At 47.6% G+C, this 25,303-nt stretch overlaps 1 protein-coding gene across 1 annotated transcript in view; it reads left to right on the forward strand.

The window, feature by feature from the left end:
* The window catches only part of DTNB (dystrobrevin beta), a 760,848-nt gene that overhangs the window by 423,803 nt on the left and 311,742 nt on the right, over positions 1-25,303 (forward strand). The window contains 1 exon segment of the mRNA XM_029596279.1: positions 24,447-24,534. Within this exon segment, the coding sequence (XP_029452139.1) occupies positions 24,447-24,534 (88 nt within the window).

Consider the following 25,303-nt stretch of genomic DNA (forward strand, 5'->3'; position numbering starts at 1 on the left):
GCGTTTTGATTCATTTGGTGGATCGAGTCGATAGATTGATTTGTTAGGATGAGGATTTCTGTTTTAGAGGCATTGAGTGCAAGGTGGATATTGGAGAGGAGAGAGTTGATGGATGTCAGGCAAGTTTCCCAATATTGCAGGGTTTCAGTGAGGGATTTCCGAATGGGAATGAGTATTTGTACGTCATCTGCATATAAGAAAAATTTTAGTCCTAGTTTAGAGAGTAAGTGGCAGAGTGGGAGTAGATATATATTGAAGAGGGTGGACGATAAAGAGGAGCCTTGTGGTACGCCTTGTGTGAGGGGAATGTGAGCGGATTCAAAATTATCAAGTTTGACTAGGTACTTTCTGTGGTCAAGGTATGAGGAGAACCAGGATAGGGCTGTATTTGAGATGCCTATCTCCGCTAACCGTGATAATAGGATTTGATGGTTCACGGTATCGAAAGCGGCAGAGATATCAAGGAGGGCAAGTATATATGATTGACCGTGGTCCATGCCTTTGAGGACGGTGTCAGTTATTGCAAGCAGGAGTTTTTCGGTGCTTCGGTCTTGGCGAAAGCCATATTGAGCGGGATGTAAGATATTGTTTTCTTCTAGGAAATCAGTGAGTTGCATGTTAACCACCTTCTCCATGATTTTTGATATAAAAGGCAGATTGGAGATGGGCCTGTAGTTTGCTGGGTCATTGTGGTCGAGGGTGGGTTTTTTCAGTAGAGGCTTCACAATGGCAAGTTTCAGTGGTTCGGGGACTTTCCCGGTGGTGATGGAGCAGTTTATAATATCTGCTATTGGCTTTGCAATGGCGGAAGGAATGGTGAGGAGAATTTTTGATGGGATGGCATCTGCGATATGTGTGGCTGGTCGCATCTTCTTTAGTATGGATTCAACTTCCTTCGAGGAGGTGAGGTCAAGGGAGCTGAGAATAATTTTATTGTCGATAGGTAGTGGGTCTGTGGGGGCAGGATTGGAGGGGAGCCGAGTAATAATTTGGGAGATTTTATTTTTAAAGTAATCTGCTAGTTTCTCACATTTCTCTATACTATTTTCTTCTTGGGAGGATGGAGAGGGAGATTTTGTGAGATCTGCAACGAAGGAGAATAAAGCGTTAGGATTGAATTTGTAGCTGTGGATTTTTGTTGCGTAGAAGTCACGTTTGGCGTGCAGAGTTGCTTGTCGGTATGTGTGTAGTGTATGTTTGTAGGCCATTTTGTGTGTGGGTGTAGGTTGTTTGCGCCAGGTACGTTCCTTGGCTCTGAGGTCTTGCTTCAGTTTTCTTAATTCATTGGTGTACCATGGCTTTCTCTCGGTACGTGTAGGGGTTATTATTTTGTGGATGGTGGGGCAAAGGTCATTGGCTATGTTAGAGATGGACTTGTCCCAAGATAGTAGGGCGGTATCTGGGTTAGTTAGGTCGAGGTTTTCGGATACTTTGTTGAAGGCTAGGGAGAGTTGCTCCGAAGGACATGGTTTACGGAATGATATCTTTTTATTATGTGAGCCAGGTTCTTATGGCCTGGATTGGCCACTGGTGGAAACAGGATGCTGGGCTTGATGGACCCTTGGTCTGACCCAGTATGGCATTTTCTTATGTTCTTATGTTTTTTTAACACGCACATAAACACCTCTCCTGGGCACCCAATACAAAGACGCACTAAAAAGGACACACTAGGGATAAATTGTGCATCCCCAGTGCATCTATGGCATCCATGAAGTTAGCATGGGGCACATTTAAAACTAATCGGAGAAAGTTCTTTTTTACTCAGCGCACAATTAAACTCTGGAATTTGTTGCCAGAGGATATGATAGAGATGTTTAAAATCATGAGAGGTCTAGAACGGGTAGATGTGAATCGATTATTTACTCTTTCGGATAGTAGAAAGACTAGGGGGCACTCCATGAAGTTAGCATGGGGCACATTTAAAACTAATCGGAGAAAGTTCTTTTTTTACTCAACGCACAATTAGACTCTGGAATTTGTTACCAGAGGATGTGGTTAGTGCAGTTAGTATAGCTGTGTTTAAAAAAGGATTGGATAAGTTCTTGGAGGAGAAGTCCATTACCTGCTATTAAGTTTACTTAGAGAATAGCCACTGCCATTAGCAATGGTAACATGGAATAGACTTAGTTTTTGGGTACTTGCCAGGTTCTTATGGCCTGGATTGGCCACTGGTGGAAACAGGATGCTGGGCTTGATGGACCCTTGGTCTGACCCAGTATGGCATTTTCTTATGTTCTTATGTTTTTTTAACACGCACATAAACACCTCTCCTGGGCACCCAATACAAAGACGCACTAAAAAGGACACACTAGGGATAAATTGTGCATCCCCAGTGCATCTATGGCATCGGGTGCCCAGGAGAAATGGCTGTGCATGGGTCAGGAAAACAGACGCTCAATTTTAAGAGCATCCGTTTTCGTAATGTATGCACAGCCACGGGTTAGGAAAATGGACACTCAAATTGAGTGTCCATTTTCTCAGCCTGACTGCCGGCAAAAACATTTTTTTTTTTCATGTTGCTGCTTTCTGTGGTTCCTCCGACTTATCATTGCCACGATATTAAGTTGGAGAAAGCAGAGAAAAACAGTAGTTTCTGCTTTTCTGTAAACTTTTGGGGTTCCTTAAGACTCAACTCCAGCTCCGGGGCTGGTTTTAATTTTTGAGGGTAAAAATGTGCATGTTGGATGCGCATTTATTTTTTACATAAGGAGGTACCAGCTAATAGCCTCATCAACATGGCATTTACATGTGATGAATGTTATTAGCTACGCACTAGTTTGGATGTGCATTTTGGACGTTCTAATTGCATAAGGGGTTATGGACACATGGGATAGCAATCAAGCCAAAGGGGTCTGGTTATTATCCTACACTGCATTCCCTGTACGTACCAGGATCAGTCCAGACTGCTGGGTTATGCCTCCCCTCCAGCAGATGGAGTCAGAGAAAAGCTGAAAGGCACCCCCTAGATATACCGGTGTGCCACCTGCGATCCCTCAGTATTTTTTCTGACTCCAGCAGATTGAGAGGCGTAATCTGCGGTCCTGATCCTCTACTTTGGTTATTTGGTTCCAGGTTCAATTTTACATACTTTACCTGACTAGATCAAATAATTGTTTATCCTTTTTTCAGTGTTAAAAAAAAAAAAAAAAAAAAAGTTTAGTTGTTTCTTATTGATTTTTATGCGCAGCGAGAAGGCAGGAGGTGGCAGGCTTGTAAGGGCTTTGCCCTCACACAACTTTCCCAGTGTTAGTTTGTCCCTTTGGGCCTGGGGGAGAGATTACCGGTGGGCCGGTCACCCTCCCCCCACAGTACTAATTTTCCAGAGATTTTTACCTCTGAAGGGGGGCTTTTTTTAGCAGCGCGATCTTGTTAAAAAAAAAAAATAAAATAAAAATAAAAATTTTTAAACAAGCACAAGCCATTTAAGTCCTGTTGGGGACAGGCAGTGGGCTTATCCTTACAGCCCCAGCCTGCCGCGGTTCAGCCCGGGGACTCCGGAGGGGGTGGCTGGCTCACCCGGCGCGCTGTTGTCTGAGGAGGCAGGCACTTACTTTTTTGGCGCGTGTTTTCTCTGCTGACCGCGTGGCTTCTTGGATCGGCTCCCGATGCCGCGATCTTCAGCCTGTAAGGCCTGCGGGGGGGGCGGGGGCGCGTCTCTCCCGAGAGGGTCTCTGCTCCTGCTGCCTTCCCGGGGGCGAGGGACCCTCTCAGGGGCCGAGCGCGGCCCGCAGCATTTCTTCCGCGCGGCGAAGGGGAGTGCTCCGGGCTCATTCTGCAGCCCCACCTCCCTTAGAGATGGAGGCGGTGGCCATCTTGGAAGCGGAGCCGAGGGAGGGAACAGCGTCAGAGGCAGAGGATTCTCCTCCATCCTCCCCGCCTGCCTTGAGCCCACACAGTTCGGTCGAATTGGATCCACGGGGAATTGGACCCACGGGGAATACCCTTAAGAGGCCGGTCACATTTTCCTCACAATTTGTGCTCCTAATGCACAAAGCTTTCTTGGAAGCAGAGGCGGGCTATGAGGGGGATGTTCCTTCTCCTCCTAAGGTCCCTAGGACCTCTTCAGACCAGGGGAAGGTGGGGCCTTGCGGCTCATGGCCCCAGGGGGGCGCGGGCTTTCCGGAATTCCCAGATCCCGCTCCGGCAACTCCAGGCAGGGACGGAGGGGACGTTTCGGAAGGTCAGACCACTGTGGAGGGGGATGATCCTCAGATTCGCCGTTTGTTTGGCATGGATGAGCTGCGTTTCTTGATCCCGCAGGTGTTGAAGGAACTGGAGATCTCGGTTCCACACCAGGAAGCGGATACTTCCACGGGGGATGTAGCTCTGGCAGGGCTTCGAGACACCCCCCCCCCCCCCCCCGCCGACTTTTCCTTTTCATCCTAAGCTACGACAAATTGTCTCTAAGGAATGGGACCTTCCGGAAGCTTCCTTGTGCGTTAGCAGGGCTATGGATAAGTTGTACCCTCTGCCGTCCGAGTCTTTGGATTTTCTCAAAACTCCCATGGTGGATTCGGCGGTTACGGCCGTAATTAAGCATACTACCATCCCCGTGACAGGGGGTATAGCGTTGAAGGATCTCCAGGACAGAAAGTTGGAGATCGTATTGAAGCGCATTTTTGAGGTTGCGGCGTTGGGAGTCTGGGCAGCGGCCTGTAGCAGCATGGTGCAGCGGGCCACTCTTCGCTGGATTCAGCAACTGTTAACATCTCAGGATCTTCCGCCGGGCGAGGCGGAACAGACCAACTGCATTGAGGCTGCGGTCGCTTACACAACGGATGCCCTATATGATCTTTTACGGACTTCGGCTCGCATTATATCTTTGGCAGTATCGGCCAGGCGGTTGCTTTGGCTCCGTCACTGGGCGGCGGATGCTTCCTCTAAGTCACGCCTGGGTTCTTTTCCATTCAAGGGAAAATTGTTGTTCGGAGAAGAGCTGGATCAGCTTATCAAGGACTTAGGAGACAACAAGGTTTATAAGTTACCTGAAGACAGGCCCCGGCAGTCTAGACCCTTCGGAATGCCAGAGGTCGATTCCAGGGTCAACACCGGTCCCATATGGGAAGGACTGGTTCCCTTCCCCAGAGACAGCAAGCGTCGAGGGCGCAGTCTTGGACTCCTTCCTTTCGTGGTCGACGGCCCCAGCGCTCAGGATCTTTTCCGACCTTTACCTCCAACAAAACTACACAATGATGGTGCACAGACCCATTCCCCCATTACGTGCATTGGGGGTCGAGTGGCCCTATTTCGGGAGGAATGGGTCAAGATAACTTCGGACCAGTGGGTCCTCGACGTGGTCAGTCACGGTTAAGAGTTGGATTTTGCTCGTCCGCCCCGGGATCTTTTCCTGACGTCGCCATGCGGACCTCCGGAAAAGCAGCGGGTGATTGCTCAAACGTTGGACCGGTTGAGGACGCTGGGGGCGTGATCCCCGTTCCGCCAGCCGAACGTCGCATGGGCCGGTATTCCATCTACTTCGTGGTGCCCAAGAAGGAAGGCACGTTCAGACCAATTTTGGATTTGAAACGGGTCAACAAGGCCTTACGCGTTCCTTGTTTTCACATGGAGACGCTACGATCTGTTATTGCGGCCGTCCACAAGGGAGAATTTTTGGCTTCTTTGGATCTAACCGAGGCATATCTCCATGTTGGAATCCGGGACCGTCACCAGAGATTCCTACGGTTCATGGTGTTAGCGAACCATTTCCAGTTTTGTGCCCTTCCGTTTGGGTTGGCGACGGCCTCAAGAGTGTTCACCAAGGGTTCTGGTGGTTGTCGCAGCGTCGCTACGCAGACAAGGAATACTGGTGCATCCATATCTCGACGATTAGCTCATCCGGGCAAAGTCGGAAGCAGCGTGCAAGCGAGTGGTTCGGTTGGTGGTGCAACAACTGCAGGCGCTGGGTTAGGTAGTCAACTTCAAGAAAAGTCAGTTGAAACTGACCCAGCAATTGGAGTTCTTGGGAGCCCGATTCGACACGTCGGTAGGCAAAGTGTTCCTGCCCCATCAGCGGATGCTCAATCTCATGGCACAGGTGCGAAAACTGTTGGATCTCCCGTTACCCACGGCCTGGGATTATTTGCAGGTCATTGGGCATATGGCTTCTACTCTGAAGATGGTACCGTGGGCTTTTGTGCATATGCGGCCTTTACAAAGAGCCCTTCTCTCTCTCGTTGGGATCACAGGTCCGAGGATTACGACATGGTGTTATCATTGCTGGAGCCGGCCCGATCCAGTCTCCGCTGGTGGTTGAGCCTGGTACATCTTCTTCAAGGCGTGGACTTAGAACCTCCGCCTTGGATAGTCGTGCCGAAGGATGCCAGTCTCTCCGGCTGGGGGGCGGTGTGTCAGACCCGGGCAGTACAGGGGTCGTGGTCTCCGCACCAGTCCACGAGGTCCATCAATCGCCTGGAAACCAGGGTGGTTCGTCTGGCCTTGGCATCAACTCCTTCCGATGGTACGAGGTCGGGCGGTGAGAGTTCTATCGGACAATGCGACCACGGTAGCATATATAAACCGACAAGGAGGAACAAGGAGTTGGCCGGTGGTGGCCGAAGCGTCCGTGTTGATGGCCTGGGCGGAACGTCATTTAGACCGCATCGCAGCCACCCATATTGCAGGGGTGGACAATGTTCAGGTGGATTATCTGTCGGCAGCACCTAGATCCGGGAGAGTGGGAGCTGTTGACCGAGGCGATGTCTCTCATAACTCGGCGCTGGGGAGTGCCATGCTTGGACTTGATGGCAACTCCGCTGAACCCCAAGGCGACGCGCTTCTTCAGTCGAAGGCGGGAGCACGGCTCAGAAGGAGTAGATGCACTGGTTCTTCAGTGGCCTCTTCACGTTCTTCTTTGTGTTTCCTCCGTGGCCCTTGGTGGGAAAGGTGTTACGGCGCATAGAATCCCATCGGGATTCTATTAAAATTCTATGGTGATTCTCGTGGCTCCGGAGTGGCCAAGACGCCCGTGTATTAAAATTCTATGGTGATTCTCGTGGCTCCGGAGTGGCCAAGACGCCCGTGGTTCGCGGATCTCATAAATTTGGCGGTGGACGGGCCACTGCGTCTAGGTCACCTTCCGAATCTCCTTTGCCAGGGTCCAGTATTTTTCGATCAGGCGGATCGCTTCTGTCTGGCAGCTTGGCTTATGAGCGGAGGCAGTTGAGGAAGAAAGGGTATTCCGAGGCGGTTATTACTACGTTGCTTCGGGCGTGCAGATCCTCAACTACTCTTACCTATGCTAGAGTGTGGAAGGTCTTTGACTCGTGGTGCTATGACTTGAAGGTGCCGCCACGACGAGCGTCTATCAGGCATATCCTTACCTTTTTACAGGCTGGCTTGAAAAAGGGTCTGGCCTACAGTTCTCTTCGGGTGCACGTGGCGGCTCTGGGTTGCCTGAGAGGCAAGGTTGACGGTGTCTCTCTGGCGTGTCATCCAGATGTTGCTCGTTTTTTGCGCGGAGTTCGGAACTTACGTCCCCCGGTGAAGTTGCCCTGTCCTTCCTGGAGCTTAAACTTGGTCCTTCGTGGTCTTTGTACTGCCCCCTTTGAGCCTGTTAGGCGGGCCTCCTTGAGGGATTTGACTCTCAATACAATTTTTCTAGTGGCCATTTCCTCAGCGTGTCATGTTTCGGAGCTGCAGGCTCTTTCGTGCAGGGAACCGTTTTTGCATATTTCGGAGTCGGGTGTGTCGTTGTGCACGGTTCCATCCTTCTTGCCTAAGGTGGCCTCGTCCTTTCATGTTAATCAGACGGTGGAATTGCCTTCCTTCCTTGGATGAGGAGCTACAGTCTTCTCAAGGTCGGGACTTGAGGCGTTTGGATGTCCGTCGTATTCTCCTGAGGTATTTGGAGGTGACTAATGAGTTTCGGAGATCGGATCACTTGTTTGTGTTGTGGAATGGTCCCAAGAAGGGCCTTCAGGCCTCCAAGACGACTATTGCATGATGGTTGAAAACCGCAATTGCGTCCACGTACATTGGTTGTGGTAAGTCTGAGCCCGACGGACTGAAGGCTCATTCTCTGCGTTCTCAGGCAGCTTCATGGGCTGAGAGCCAATTGGTGTCTTGCCAGGAGATTTGCAGGGCGGCCACTTGGAAATCCTTGCATACTTTCGCTAGGCATTATTGCTTGGATGTTCGTGGCCTGTCGGTTGAGTCCTTTGGGAGCAGCGTGATTTGAGCGGGACTCTCCGGGTCCCACCCCATTTAAGGCGGCTCTGGTACATCCCAGCAGTCTGGACTGATCCTGGTACGTACAGGGAAAGGAAAACTAGTTTCTTACCTGATAATTTTTGTTCCTGTAGTACCAAGGATCAGTCCAGATGCCCGCCCACGTTTATATCTTCGGAGAGCCCGCTCATGTTTCTTTTCAATAGTCTACACCTTCACGTTGTGATTGCAGGTGTTGCTGCAGATGAAATGGTAAGTTGTTTCTGGGTTCATTTCTGGTTCAGTTTATAGGTTGACAAGTTTGTTCAGGTTGTTGGATGACATTGCTACTTGATCTAGTCAGTGGTGGGGCTATAGAGGGTTGATTTCCTTCTGCTTTGATATCAAATATACTGAGGGGATTGCAGGTGGCACACCGGTATATCTAGGGGGTGCCTTTCAGCTTTTCTCTGACTCCATCTGCTGGAGGGGAGGCATAACTCAGCAGTCTGGACTGATCCTTGGTACTACAGGAACGAAAATTATCAGGTAAGAAACTAATTTTCCTTTAATCTAGCAGCAGTCCATGCTTACTAATTTGTATGCTCAGCTTTTGCATAAGATCTTGACAATAGAAAATTTTATTTGATACAGCAGCCCCCCATTTTTTATGGCATTACAAAGATAAATTCTATGGCAATAGAAAACTGTGCAACCCCATTTTCAAAATTATTATGGACATAAGTCACACTTTAAAAATCTTTCAATTTGTAAATGTCTGTTACTAAAAAATGAGTTTTCCATCCTTTGTATACTTCTCAAGGTTTTGCATTTTCATTTTTTCTCCTTTTCTATTTTCATTAATCTTTCCTTTTTATTGCTACAAATTCATTTCTCCTCTTTTATCTCTCCTTTTTTATCATACCTTCTCACAACAGCCTCTTCCCCCCCACCCATTTTTACAGTGCAATTATTCCCATCATTTGACTACTCAAGTGTCTGCTGCCGACCCTCCTTCCCAATCTTTCCTTCCCACTTTCCTTTTTCTTCTTCCTTTCAATTTTATCTGTTTCCCCCTTTCCCCACGCTTGCCTTTTCCTCCAGTGTAACCTCCCATCTTGCAGAATGTAAATTCTTCTCATCTTCATTTCTACCCTTTCACATTTTCTGCTTCTTTTTCTCAGTTCTGCATCTTAATCCAACACTGCCCACCATTTCCATCTGGTGCCATGTGGCAGAAAAAGTTTATGACACTCCAGGGCCACAGGAGGAAGAACCTGCACTGATAACCCACGACCATGGAAACAAAATTTTGCAGTAGTAGCCTTGGGCAGTAGGGAATGAGTCAGCTACAGTTTAGCATCATGGAGAGTGAGTTGGAAGTAACCTAGTACCAGGAAACAAGGAAGTAGAAGATTCTCCTGCAGGGAGAATCTCAAGCCTCTACTTCAACACACCCTCAGCTCTCCTGGTCTTTTTGTGTCCTGGGCGAGAGGTGAGCTGCTGGTGACCTATAGTTCTCAGTGGAAGGGAGTGGACAGTGGAGTGCCTCAGGGATCTGTATTGGGACCCTTACTGTTCAATATATTTATAAATGATCTGGAAAGAAATACGACGAGTGAGATAATCAAATTTGCAGATGACACAAAATTGTTCAGAGTAGTTAAATCACAAGCAGATTGTGATAAATTGCAGGAAGACCTTGTGAGACTGGAAAATTGGGCATCCAAATGGCAGATGAAATTTAATGTGGATAAGTGCAAGGTGATGCATATAGGGAAAAATAACCCATGCTATAATTACACGATGTTGGGTTCCATATTAGGTGCTACAACCCAAGAAAGAGATCTAGGTGTCATAGTGGATAACACATTGAAATCGTCGGTTCAGTGTGCTGGCGGCAGTCAAAAAAGCAAACAGAATGTTGGGAATTATTAGAAAAGGAATGATGAATAAAACGGAAAATGTCATAATGCCTCTGTATCGCTCCATGGTGAGACCGCACCTTGAATACTGTGTACAATTCTGGTCGCCGCATCTCAAAAAAGATATAATTGCGATGGAGAAGGTACAGAGAAGGGCTACCAAAATGATAAGGGGAATGGAACAACTCCCCTATGAGGAAAGACTAAAGAGGTTAGGACTTTTCAGCTTGGAGAAGAGACGACTGAGGGGGGATATGATAGAGGTGTTTAAAATCATGAGAGGTCTAGAACGGGTAGATGTGAATCGGTTATTTACTCTTTCGGATAGTAGAAAGACTAGGGGACACTCCATGAAGTTAGCATGGGGCACATTTAAAACTAACCGGAGAAAGTTCTTTTTTACTCAACGCACAATTAAACTCTGGAATTTGTTGCCAGAGAATGTGGTTCGTGCAGTTAGTATAGCTGTGTTTAAAAAAGGATTGGATAAGTTCTTGGAGGAGAAGTCCATTACCTGCTATTAAGTTCACTTAGAGAATAGCCACTGCCATTAGCAATGGTTACATGGAATAGACTTAGTTTTTGGGTACTTGCCAGGTTCTTATGGCCTGGATTGGCCACTGTTGGAAACAGGATGCTGGGCTTGATGGACCCTTGGTCTGACCCAGTATGGCATTTTCTTATGTTCTTATGTTCTTATATAGTTGTCGCACTGCAGGTGGGAGGTGAGGTGCTGGAGATCCCATTTGTTGTATTGCAGGTGGGAGGGGGAGGTACCAGTGGCCAGCGGGGCCTTTTCTTGTTGCTCCATAGGTGGGATGGAAAATGCCAGAAACCCTGCTGGGCTTTTTATTGTGCTGTGGTGGGAGGTGAGGTATTGGCGGCCAAAATAATTGAGACTGTAGCAAGGAGAGATGGCATGCATTTATGGGCAACTTTCTGGTAGTTGTGTAGCACCACAGTTGTCTGTGGAATCAAACCACAGCTCCTTCAGGCTTAGTGAAGAAATGCAGATGCTAACAACATAGTTGCTGCGCTCAACTTAAAGGATTAAAGATATTGTATTAAAATTCTGTATTGTCTGGAGAAATTGCAGACATTTGGCAACCCTATTAAAGATTGGCATGACTTATGTTACCTGTGCTTGGGTCCAGACCACAACCACGGCAGTTGTTAATAGTTATGGACAGCTACCTCCACAAACACAAAGGCCCAGAGTGTGGAAAATAGAGGAACTGCATAAGTCTTGGAGAAGCAGTAGGTTGTACTCTTCCCGAAGTGCAGCCTCATCTTCCTCACCAGGAATGCAGATAAGCACTAGCTACTCTAAAATATCTTCCTCATTGACAGAACAAGTAGAATCCTCAGGATTAAGTGAACATATCCGCCATACATTGAAGAGGAGCAGAGCCACAGGAGCTGAGAATCCCAAAGAAATAGAGGCTTGAGTACATCAGCATAGTCTGTGCACAAGACTGCATCAGCACTATCTATGCAGAAGTCCTTGATGCATTGATCTTCAACACCTTTGCCCATTAAGCCATCTGAAGCATCAAACATTGTATTGCAAATATTCCTGTGCAGCCATGTGCTAATTAGATCAAGCTCCTCAGTCACCAGTTTCATCTTTAAAGTCCTGGCCCAGTGTTCCCTCACCTCTAGGCTCTGAAGAAGGACAAAAGGAATTCTCTCCACACCCCCTCAGAAGCTCTGAAATACTCATCTCCCCTGGAAAACCTTTCCTACTCCAGGCTTCTGGACAAATTAGGAAAGACCTTGGTGTAAATGTATGCAAGGACAAAGATCCTCATGCAGACATCTTGGACCTCCTTCAGATTATGGAAGTTCCACTGGACCCAGCAGCTATTCCAATTCACGATATCCTGCAAAATTTAAAAATTAGATTATAGGAAAATACCATTTTCCGTGCCTCAGTAGTAAGGAACCTTGACTTCAAGTACAGAGTTCAGTCAGAAATCCCCAAGTTTTGGAATAATTGAATTACTCCATCAATTAGTAGTGATAGAATCAATAAAGAGCAAAGAAAATAATATATTTTTCTCACAGGACAAGCAGGATGGTAGTCCTCACATGGGTGACATCACAGGATGGAGCCCAATCACGGAACACTTTTGTCAAAGTTTCTAGAACTTTGACTGGCACCTACTGGGCATGCCCAGCATGGCACTAAACCTGCAGCCAGCAGGGGGTCCCCCTTCAGTCTTCTTTTTTTCCACGCAGCAGTAACCACACGGGTTAAGGAGCTCCACAGAGATTCCTGACAGGAATTTTCCTCACAGAAATACTAAAAACTTTCATACCCCACAGGGGTTCCTCCTTCGAATCTTTTGACTCTGCGGTACTCTGGTAAGTTTTTACTCGTTTTCGGTAGATTCCTGTTGTGTTTGGCCTTCGCGGCCTACTGTCTGTCAACCGTACCGCGGCTCAAATTTTTCAGAGGCCATGGCGTCGGGGTACCGTCGGTGCCCGGACTGTACTCGCACCATGTCCATAACAGACCCTCATAAAGTCTGTGTAATGTGTCTTGGGTGCAAACATGATGTCTTGACCTGCACCAATTGTGCCCTAATGACACTTAAAGGTCGCAAGGCCAGAATGGAGAAGATGGAACTTCTCTTCCGTTCTCAAACCCAGACGCCTTCTATTGCATCGACATCGCCCGAACCGGCACCGTCCACTTCACGCCAGTATCGGCCACCAGCTGGTGACAGCCCGGCGTCGATGACTTCTCGGCCTTTGACTACCTCTACCCCCCCATAGGACCGAGGGGATCGTAGAGAGAAACATCGGCATAGACACCTGAAGTCTTGGACCATTGATGAAGGAAAGTCATCAACTTCGCCATCGTCCGAGCCACCATCGAAGAAATCCAGAAAAGGCACCGACCCTTTCTACAACTGGGTCACTGAGTCACTGGGTCATTGAGGCAACCCTCACCTGGACGGGTATCGGGAGCTGCGACTCCGCTTTTAACGGTGGTCCCTCCGGCTATGCCTCTGCCCCCTTCTTCCCTTCTGGAGCCGGGGCTGCTTGCTCCAGGTCTCCGTGAAGAACTGGACCGGATGGTTCAGGAGGCCATTGATAAGATGATGCACAGACTCCAAGGTTCCCCGGTGCCGAAACCGCGGAACCGACCATCGATCCCATTCCGGCAGTATTGGCACCGCTGCTCTCGAAGATGGAAGCGCTTATAGCCGCTTTTCCACCGATGGATCCTGGGTCACCGATGGCTCCAGTGCCTTCCCCGCTTACTCTGTCATCGGGAGGAGAAACACCATTCCTCATTCCACCATCGGGTGTCCTCCCGATGCCGATGCACCCATCAGCGCCACCGATCCATCCATCGGTGCCCTTGATGCCTTCATCGGTGCCTCCAGTACTTCCCTCGATGCCTTCGGTGCCTAGACCCGGACCTTCAGGAATACCATCGTCCCGTCCTTCTCAGGTTCCTAGAGGGGCAGCTGCTGATCCCTATGACACCTGGACCGACTATTCTTCTCAAGACACCGATGACTTGCCATCACCACCTTCTCCTACTGAAAGCAGGAAGCGTTCTCCTCCAGAGGACCTATCCTTCATAAATTTTGTGAAGGAAATGTCTGAATTGGCTCCCTTCCAATTGCAGACTGAACAGGATGACGGACATCAAATGATGGAGCTGTTATAATTCTTGGATGATCCCAAGGAAATAACCTCCATCCCTATTCACCAGGTTCTTTTGGATCTCCTCAAATTGAACTGGGAACACCCTGGTTCTGTTGATCCAGTCAACAGAAAAGCTGATACCATTTATTTGGTCCAGTCAGCCCCAGGATTCCAGAAACCTCAGCTGGATCACCAATCTGTGGTTGTAGAATCTGCCCAAAAAAGGGCAAAAAGATCAAAACTCCACTCTTCCTTTCCCCCAGGTAAGGAACAGAAATTCCTGGATGCCATTGGCCAGCGTGTCTTCCAGGGATTGATGCTTATCTCTTGGATCGCCTCCTACCAACTGTACATGACCCAGTACAACAGGGTCTTATTCAAGCAGTCCCTGCCTCAGCAATTCCAGGAACAGCTTCTAACCCTGGTACACAAGGGTTTTGAGGCAGTGAAGCATGAAATAAGATAATCTTGATGTTTAAAAATGCATATATATAAATGACTTCTGGGCGAACCAAGATGGCCGCACGCATTCAGACCTAAGCGGGAGCTCTCCAGCGTTTTTGAATTCTTATTTCCTAAAAAAATGCCCGCTAAGAGGAAGGGAAAAGTTCGGACTTACCCGTCCGAACTAACCCCATCCACTTCTAGCGGAGATTACCGGCTTTTTGTGTCCAGCAGCGTCGCACCAGAGAACTGAGGAGCCCGATGAACGTGAAGGCGAGGAGGGGCCGTTCACGTCGGCGGGGGAGGTGTCTCTAAGCCCGGAACAGAGGGTATTGCCTGTGCAGGGGCTAACTGAGGAGATGAGGAATGGAGATACGGCAAGTATCGCAGCCAACTCGAACCCAGAAGCTACTTCAGAAAGTCCTCAAGGTGAATTACCGGGGATTTACACCTCAAGCCCGGTGGAAGATCGGAGAGAGAGAATGGAAGGAGCAATAGATTCCAGAGTTGATCTGGGAGAAAGTGTTCCTGTGGAGATCACCACGAGGAAGGAGCTGATTGCCATTCCAGCGCGACCTGCACAGGTAACTTTAGACTCCCTCTGGGATTTTATGGCCGGGATGGCCTCCGCTATAAACTCTCTAGATGGAAAAATGGATACCTCAAATGTTCAGAGCGCTCAAAAAACTGCTGCTTTACAATCTCAAGTGGATGGGTTGAAAGAGAAAGTAATTACTTTGGAAAAGGAAGGGAAACAGTTTTCACAATATAAAATTGCTGCAATTAAAGATAGCCAAATATTATCACGGCGAATGGAATTTATTGAAAATAAATCCAGACATTTGAATTTACGTTTTATCAATTTTCCCAAGGTAGTGGGGGAAATATCCTACACTACCCTTAAGAAGTTTTTTCTGGAAAAGTTGGATATTGATGAGGCGAATTTACCATCTATAATTACTTGTTTTTTCCTTCCTGCTTCAACACGTCCAGGGAATGCCCCCAACGCTTCCTTTGGTGGAAACTTGACAGGTTTTCTGGAAGACTCGACACTGGACGTATTAAGTAGAGGAACACTCCTAGTTTCTTTTATATCTGTTAAAGATATAAGTTTCGTCATGAAAAAATATTTTGGGAAATATCCTGTGGTTTTTCATGAAGCAGCAGTCAAAGTTTTTCCTGACTTAGCTCCAGCTACCCAAGCTAGATGTCGGGGTTTTTTAAACCTCAGACAAGAAGCTAGAGGTCTGGGCTATAGTGTGAAAATATTATTTCCTTGTAAATGTTTTCTTACGAAAGGGAATGAGCGCTATGTATTTTTCGTAGTAGATCAGTTAAAAGAGTTCATAGAAGCGAGGAAATTGAACACACTTATACAGTAAAAATGATGCTACTGTTACGTGCACCAATAATGCATAATATTACTTTATAGGTACCTCTTTAAAAGATTACATGTATTCCTCCCCCCCATTGATTAATGTTTATTATCTGCTGGGAGTGGGTCTTAACAAGGAAAAATGGTTAAGATAACTGATTACATTTTTTTTTTCTCTTTACCATTTTTGTAAAGCTTAATTATGCCTGCATGGAGACTAGATTGAAGATTTTTGTTTCCCCTTAAAATGGAGATAAGGAAAAAAATATATATATATTGTTATTCTGATTAAGTACACACTGTATTTCTGTATAAGTAAATATGATTTTTGTTTGTTAAAAAAATGAATAAATAAAGAATTAAAAAAGAAATAAGATAATCTTATATCTTTGACACCGCTTCCAAGGTATCTGCAACTGCTGTTCGGCAAGAAGCTGGACCTGGCTTAAGTTTTCAGACTTGTGCCTTGAAGTACAAGACAGATTATCTGATCTGCCCTGCTGTTGTGTCCGTCGCTGCCCGACGTCTCCGCTCCGCCCACTTTACCTCCTTGGCAACTCCCTTCGGGGTTGATGGAAGGCTAGCTGCTGCGGCGTCTCCGTGCCATTCTCCTCCAGCGTTCCCAGACCGGCTCAATGCTGCAAGCCGCCATGTTGACCAGATGCCTAAGGGCGCGTGCGTGGCCCGACTGATGTACCGGTGTTGGCGCGAACCTCAGGGGCGTCCCTCTGAGATGATGTCACCAGCTCCAGATATTTAAGGTCTCAGTTTTCGCTAACAAGACGAGTTAGCAAGGGATTGGTTACTTAGCTTCCTCCTGGTCGCTGTGGATGGGATTCGCACTCTGCAACCCTAGCTACTCTGCCGCCTCGGACTTCACTAGAGGTACCCGCTCCTCGGGGGCCTCGCTTTCTCTTTTACTTTGCAGGTTGCAGTCCGGAACCGGTACTCACTCCTCGAGGGCCCACGTCCCGGACTTGCTGAATACCACTTCTGCTAAGAAGTCATTGCTGCTTACAACATTGTGAGTTTCCATCTATCTCTCGGAGCTTTCCCTGGGTCCAGGAACTTGCTCCTCGAGAGCCTAATATATACCATCTCCTGGGCTGCCTTAAGAGACTATTGTGTGAGTGTTACCATCAAGGACTTGTTCCAGAACTCTGCATATACTGTTTACTCACTGTCTTAGTTTCTCTAAAGCTCAGCCACCCTGGGATCGCTGTTCCAATACCTGAGGGACTACAGCCCAGCCGGGCGCTTCCAGCTCACTACTACCACCTCTGGTGGTTTACTATATTGTCTAATAAAAGAACTAGTGTGTGTCTGTCTCCTACACTAAGCCTGACCAGTGGTCCGTCTCGGGAATTTTCCCGAGGGCGTGATCACCTGCCACTGGTCCAAGGATCCACCCACAACTATTCTAAATAACTACAGATTGCTAAATACCAACAGAGCTTTCTGACACATGCATAGGAGACAATCTGTTTGGCGAACAGATTCAGCGGACGGTGGCGGAACTCAAAGACCATCATGAGACCCTTTGCCAGCTCTCTCTGATGCCGTCTGAGTATTCGTCCAAACAGCCATTCAGGAAGGATACTAAAAAGTCATTCTTCCGTCCAAAGAAATCCTATCCACCACCGTCTAGAACTCGTTCCACGAGACCTTTCCAAAAGTCCCAGTCTCGTCAACCTCCTAAACAGAAGCCACAAGCAGCTCCTCAGCCAGGCCCTGCTTCTGGTTTTTGACTCCTGCATAGAGAGCAGCAGCCAGTTTCCACTGCCTCAGCTTCCAGTGGGAGGTCGATTGTGCCATTTCAACAACAGGTGGCACACAATCACCTCAGACCAGTGGGTCCTAGCCATAATCTCTCAAGATTATCGCCTGAACTTTCTCTCCATTCCACCAGACTCCCCACCTCTACCTACGTGGAGAACATCCGACCACTCACTACTCCTGGAGCAGGAGGTTTCCCTCCTCCTCCAGTCCAGAGCAATAGAACCAGTGCCATATTCACAACAAGGCCTAGGATTCTATTCCCGGTACTTTCTAATCCCCAAAAAATCAGGCGGCGTTCGTCCAATTCTGGACCTACGTGCCCTCAAGTATCTCCACCGAGAAAAGTTCAAGATGGTAACCTTGGGTTCCCTCCTTCCTCTTCTGCAAAGAGGAGACTGGCTCTATCTACTCTCTCGATCTCCAAGATGTGTACACACACATTGTGATAAATCCATCTCATCGCAAATACCTGAGATTTCTAGTAGGCCCCAAGCACTACCAATACAGAGTGCTTCCGTTCGGCCTGGCATCTGCACCACGAGTCTTCACCAAGTGCCTCATCGTAGTAGCAGCCTTCCTCAGGACTCAAGGTGTTCACGTCTACCCCTATCTAGACGATCGGTTGATCAGGGCTCCCACTCAGCAAGCTGCTCTGTCATCCCTACGTCTTACTTTACATACTCTGATTTCGCTAGGATTTCTAGTCAACTACGCAAAATCCTGCTTAGTCCCATCTCAAACCTTATCATTCATAGGGGCAGACTTGGACACCTTGCAAGCAAAGGCATTTCTGCCTCGACAGCGAGCTCTCACTCTCATCTCTCTTGCACACCAGCTACAGTCTCAGCGCCGCACGACTGCACGCCACTTCCTCATCCTACTGGGACACATGGCGTCCTCAGTACAGGTTACCCCAATGGCCCGCTGGGCCATGAGAGTCATGCAGTGGACTCTAAGGTCACAATGGAATCAGTCCATCCAACCTCTATCGACCACTGTCCACATCATCGACTGACTCCGTCAGTCTCAAGCCTGGTGGAAAAATCAGATCAATCTCCTCCAAGGCCTGCCCTTCCAGGCTCCAGGCTCTCAAATAATTCTCACCACCGATGCTTTCAACCTCGGCTGGGGAGCCCATGTGGCCGATTTGCAAACACAAGGAACTTGGTTTCCAGAGGAAGCCAAACACCAAATCAATTTCCTGGAGCAGCGAGCAATCAGATATGCTCTCAGGGTATTTCAGGATCACCTTTCCAACCATGTCATCCTGATCCAGATGGACAACCAGGTGGCTATGTGAACATCAACAAACAGGGAGGGACGGGCTCCTACCTACTGTCAGGAAGCTGAGCAGATATGGGCGGAGACCCTCTCCCACTCGATGTACCTCAGGGCCACCTATTTGCCGGGAGTGGACAATGTGTTGGCGGACAACCTAAGTCGCACTTTCCATCCGCACAAGTGGTCCCTCAACCCCACAGTAGCAGACTCAATATTCTAACTTTGGGGTCATCCTCGCATAGACCTCTTTGCGTCACCTCAAAACCGCAAAGTAGAGAACTTTTGCGCTCTCACTCGCAGCCAACACTCTCAGGCAAGAGATGCGTTCTCCCTCTCATAGACAACCAGTCTCCTATATGCACTCCCTCTACTTCCACTTCTCTCAAAGACTCTCGTGAAGTTACATCAGGACAAGGGATGCATGATCCTGATAGCACCTCACTTGCCTCACCAAGTGTGGTATCCAATACTTCAGGATCTCTCCGTTCGCATGCACATTCCCTTGGGAAAGGACCCGCTTCAGAATGGCGGGTGCCTACGCCACCCCAATCTTCCATCTTTGTATCTGACGGCCTGGATGTTGAAAGGTTAATTCTTCAGCCACTTAACCTTTCGGAGCCAGTTTCCCGTGTCCTGATTGCTTCACGGAAGTCTTCCACGAGAAAATCTTATATTTACAAATGGAACAGGTTTACATCATGGTGTTCTTCTCAATCCCTTGATCCCTTTACCTGTTCCACCACAAAGTTTCTAGACTATCTCTGGCACTTGTCAGAATCAGGTCTAAAAACTTTCATCAGAATGCATGTCAGTGCGGTGGCCGCCTTCCATAAAGGTGTTGTGGATGTTCCTATTTCAGTACAACCCCTTGTGACACGTTTTCTGAAAGGCTTGCTTCACCTCAAGCCTCCACTGCGTCCTCTGGCCCCTTCTTTGGACCTCAACCTGGTTTTAGGTCAGCTCATGAAACCACCATTCGAGCCTCTCCAATCCTGTGATCTTCGCTTTCTCACATGGAAAGTGATATTCCTATTGGCAATAACATCTGCTCGCAGGGTTAGTGAGTTACAGGCCCTAGTTACCTATCCGCCTTACACTAAACTTCTGCAGGATCAGGCAGTACTCTGCACTCACCCTAAGTTCTTACCTAAGGTAGTATCGGAGTTTCACATTAATCAATCCATTATACTACCTACTTTCTTTCTCAGGCCCCACTCCAATCCAATCCAGGAGAACAGGCTCTGTATAACCTTGACTGCAAACGGGCTCTAGCCTTCTATCTAGACCATACAGCTGCCCATAGGAAAAGCACCCGGTTGTTTCTCTTTCCATTCCTTCAAATTGGGGAAACCTGTGGCTAAGCAGACTCTCTCCTCCTGGCTAGCGGACTGCATATCCTTTTGCTATCAGCAAGCAGGCATTCCACTTCAAGACCATGTTAAAACACACTCTGTGAGGGCCATGGCGACTTGAGTAGCGCACCTACGCTCGGTGCCGCTTCCTGACATTTGCAGGATTGCTACCTGGAGTTCTCTCCATACCTTTACAGCCCATTATTGCTTAGACAAGGCCAGAAGACGAGATTCATCTTCGGCCAGTCTGTCTTGCGCAACCTTTTTACAACTTGACGTATCAACACGCTTCCGCCTGCCTGGTAGGGTTCAGGATGCCCTCTACCAAATTCCTCCCCAATCCTTGTGCCTATTGCAAATCTTGGGTACATTTGATGCATTTCTCGGACATCCTCAGCTCGGTACTCACCCATATGTGAGGACTACCATCCTGCTTGTCCTGTGAGAAAGCAAATGTTGCTTCCTGTAACAGGTGTTCTCACAGGACAGCAGGATGTTAGTCCTCATGAAACCCGCCCAACACCCGCGGTGTTGGGTTCATAACGTTTTCTTATTTTATTTTTTGGCACTTCCTGTAGCTTTACACAAGACTGAAGAGGGACCCCTGCTGGCTGCAGGTTTAGTGCCATGCTGGGAATGCCCAGTAGGTGCCAGTCAAAGTTCTAGAAACTTTGACAAAAGTGTTCCGTGATTGGGCTCCATCCTGTGATGTCAGCCATATGTGAGGACTAACATCCTGCTATCCTGTGAGAACACCTGTTACAGGTAAGCAACATTTACTTTCTCTTGGCATCTTCATGCACTGTTCATGCCCTTTGTGCCTTTCATGGTGCCGTGGAGTGTTCTTGCCATTGTTGGTTCTCCTTTTCCCCTGTCATGCTGCCTGGGGTTATGCATGCCATTTTTGCTGTTACTTTGCACCGCTGTTGGTATAATGGAATGCTGTTCCGTCTGCTGCTGATGCTTGCCTACAAGTTTCATTAAACTTGGATAGAAAGGCCCAGTGGCAGTCCAGAATAGGATACATTGTTCTCCCCATTGATTTTGAATGAATGAAATAAAATTAAACTTTGGGATGTGAAACAAATAAAATGTTATCACTGAGCCACATGATCTGAAGTAAACCAAACCAAATTTTTATTCCATGCACATGTATATTGTATTGTAATTCAATAAATAACCACCTCTGAATTTTGTCTCTACAAGAATAGACTGATGCCTTAAAGAAGTTGTGTACCACTCTTGGGCCTGATATTCTAACAGTTTTTCCCCATATTGTATCTGAAAAGGCATGGTACCGAGGGCCCTCTGTTATATCTTTATCTTGATTCCAGTTCTCATCTACCCTGTAATGTGATGGCACATTAATTCATATTGTACTTTTATATACAAATTTTCATGCATAGGAAAATGCTGTATACACCCAGAATGTTCTATATATACTGGTTGCCCTTTGGGTAGCATTATATGGGGAATGCATGTAGTGTGTGTGTATGTGTTCGTATAGATATAGATATAGCATACGCTGTACATTGGATAGAAAACTCTATTCCTTGAGGGTTGCAAAGGAATCTGATTTTCAGAAGAACCGCAGTGAAATCTTAGATATTTTGAATGTTTGGTCCAATAAAACAGGCTAATGTCCTTTTTCTTGGAAACCAGAACAGTTTGCAGCATGCTAGGATGAGTTATCTTTCCCTGGTGTACTTACATAGAACATAAGAACATGCCATACTGGGTCAGACCAAGGGTCCATCAAGCCCAGCATCCTGTTTCCAACAGTGGCCAATCCAGGCCATAAGAACCTGGCAAGTACCCAAAAACTGTCTATTCCATGCTACTGTTGCTAGTAATAGCAGTGGCTATTTTCTTAGTCAACTTAATAACAGGTAATGGACTTCTCCTCCAAGAACTTATCCAATCCTTTTCTTAAACACAGCTACACTAACTGCACTAACCACATCCTCTGGCAACAAATTCCAGAGTTTTATTGTGCATTGAGTGAAAAAGAACTGTCTCTGATTAGTTTTAAATATGCCACATGCTAACTTCAAGGAGTGACCCTTAGTCTTTCTATTATCTGAAAGAGTAAATAACCGATTCACATCTACCCGTTCTAGACCTCTCATGATTTTAAACACCTCTTTCATATCCCCCCTCAGCCGTCTCTTCTCCAAGCTGAAAAGTCCTAAGCTCTTTAGTCTTTCCTCATAGGGGAGCTGTTCCATTCCCTTTGCAGATGACACAAAATTGTTCAGAGTAGTTAAATCACAAGCAGATTGTGATAAATTGCAGGAAGACCTTGTGAGACTGGAAAATTGGGCATCCAAATGGCAGATGAAATTTAATGTGGATAAGTGCAAGGTGATGCATATAGAGTGTAACGCGCGGGCGCGGTCGTCTTGAGCTGGTGGTGAGCCCTTGGGCCACGGCGAAAGCTAGGGAGGAGCCCCAGCCACACCGTGGGAGGTGAGCTGGGCAGGCATGGTGAGCCAGGCGGGTACAGAAGCAGGCACAGAGTCTGACCCTCAGCCGGACCCGCACGCCCATGGTAGCCAACACTGGGAAGTTGACTGAACGGTCCTCCGACTGTTCCCGGCCCTTTCGGACCTGCCGCTGGGAACGGCAATGGGCAGCAGGCCGGACAGAGGCGAGGGCAGACAGTCCTTTACACAGAAGACGTCAGACGGGGGCTGAAGCAGACATCCAAGACAGGCTGAAGCAAGACGCTGAAGAGGAGGGCTGGAAGGAGACATGGCACTGTCCAACAGGGCGCCCTACTCAGCCCACCCACAGGACTGAGTCGCGGACCACCCCGTCCCAGACGCGCCCTACACAGCCCAGGAAGGCTGGTCGCGGACCACGCTGAGGAAAGGAGGGTGCAGGAAAGGTCCAGACGAGCAGGAACTCCGATGCTGGGATACTGACATCCGAAGCCCCTTCGGCTGGCAGGCAGGGAAGCTCAAGAGCCCGGGGGACGAATCCCTCCTGTTGGCCACTCCAGGGCCCAACAGGACAGAAGGCTCAGGAGCCAGACGAGGACATCAAGGAAAAGCAGGAACTGGATCAGGCACAGGATCAGACATCAGGTAACACATCAAGGCACGGACATCCGGACAGAGACAGGACAAGTAACCATCAATACATGGAGGACCTGGATCAGCAAGGTTACAGGCGACTGTAATGCTCAATCTGCAGGCAAGTTGCAAATGACAAGAAAGTCCTTAAATACTGGAGGTTGTAGGCAACTCCCTAGGAGGAGCTTGCCAGGACCGCCCACCGCTGGCCCTATAAGTGGTGTAGAGAGCTGCGGGCCGGCCCCTAGGAGAAGGGCGTCGCCAAACAGGAAGTCCAAACACAGAGGCATGCAAGCCACAGGCAGGCCACAGGAACAGCTAGGCCTCTCAGGCCCTGGAGCAAGTCCCGGATGGAACACAGGTGAGGCCCTGGCTTCGGAGCGGCCTCCGGTGGAAGGTGAGAGACCACCTGTAGCGCAGCAACAGGGGGGATCGTAACATAGAGAAAAATAACCCATGTTATAAGTACACAATGTTGGGTTCCATATTAGGTGCTCCAACCCAAGAAAGAAATCTAGGCGTCATAGTGGATAACACATTGAAATCGTCGGTTCAGTGTGCTGCGGCAGTCAAAAAAGCAAACAGAATGTTGGGAATTATTAGAAAGGGAATGGTGAATAAAACGGAAAATATCATAATGCCTCTGTATCGCTCCATGGTGAGACTGCACCTTGAATACTGTGTACAATTCTGGTCGCCGCATCTCAAAAAAAGATATAATTGCGATGGAGAAGGTATAGAGAAGGGCTACCAAAATAAGGGGAATGGAACAGCTCCCCTATGAGGAAAGACTAAAGAGGTTAGGACTTTTCAGCTTGGAGAAGAGACGGCTGAGGGGGGATATGATAGAGATGTTTAAAATCATGAGAGGTCTAGAATGGGTAGATGTGAATCGGTTACTTATTCTTTCGGATAATAGAAAGACTAGGGGGCACTCCATGAAGTTAGCATGGGGCACATTGAAAACTAATCGGAGAAAGTTCTTTTTTTACTCAACGCACAATTAAACTCTGGAATTTGTTGCCAGAGGATGTGGTTAGTGCAGTTAGTATAGCTGTGTTTAAAAAAGGATTGGATAAGTTCTTGGAGGAGAAGTCCATTACCTGCTATTAAGTTCACTTAGAGAATAGCCACTGCCATTAGCAATGGTAACATGGAATAGACTTAGTTTTGGGGTACTTGCCAGGTTCTTATGGCCTGGATTGGCCACTGTTGGAAACAGGATGCTGGGCTTGATGGACACTTGGTCTGACCCAGTATGTATTTTCTTATGTTCTTATGTTCTAAGGACTGTTTGTGTGTATACAAAGTGCACACATGTAATATGAATTTTTCAGGATAACAGGTTATTAATAGTGCTTGATGATGATGCTATTTAACATAATTTTGTTATTTTTGTCAGTGTGTTGGACAGCCCCAGCCAACTGGATGAAGAACACAGATTGATCGCCAGATATGCTGCCAGGCTGGCAGCAGAAGCTTGCAGTTCTGTAAGTACTGCATGTGAAACTTTCTCAGATTCACCATTTCTTATGTAATAAAATAACACTGTTGCTACCTTTTTTCTTTTTTCAAGGTTTTGGTGGTTAGCTAACTTCTTTACCAGCTCATTGTTTCTTAGTTCAGCTGCTTTTAACTAATTAGGGTTGTCTGTACCCTAAGGGGTGAATTAAAAAAGTGTTGCTCGTGTTATATGCAAGTACATGAGCCACATGTATTTTAAAAGCTGCAAATTGTGTGTATATGCACGTGCGTGAGTGGGAGGAAAAAAGGGGGTGGAATTGGGGGCGTGCTGGGGCATTCTGAAGTGGGGCCAACATTTATTTGATTAAGTTCGTATTTTAAAGCTGGCAGCCGCAGCATGCAGCAGGCTGTTAGCCATGCATGTTTACTTCTGCTCTTGATGAAGTGTAAGTCTGCATAAATCTCTGTTTAGGCCTAAAACGACTGGGTGAGGGGTCTGGGTCAACTGCGGGGAGTGCAGGCTGAAGAACCAGAGGTGTCTTGATGACCTTGAGACGGACTGGACAAACTGATGGACTAATTGGTAAAACTGGGAATGTCTTTCACACGAGCATGTTTTAAAATCCGCTTACCTGCGCACATTAAAACTGACAAAGTTCTAAGGAAGATGCGTGAAATATGTTTGCCCAAGTAACGGCTTAAAATTAAGAGCACACGTATGCGCAGCAGGTGTATTTTAAATCATACGTGCGCAACTGTGCACGATTTTAAATTCCAGCATATGCACTTGTGCGC

This window comes from Rhinatrema bivittatum, chromosome 3, assembly GCF_901001135.1.
Source record: "Rhinatrema bivittatum chromosome 3, aRhiBiv1.1, whole genome shotgun sequence".
Taxonomy (NCBI): domain Eukaryota; kingdom Metazoa; phylum Chordata; class Amphibia; order Gymnophiona; family Rhinatrematidae; genus Rhinatrema; species Rhinatrema bivittatum.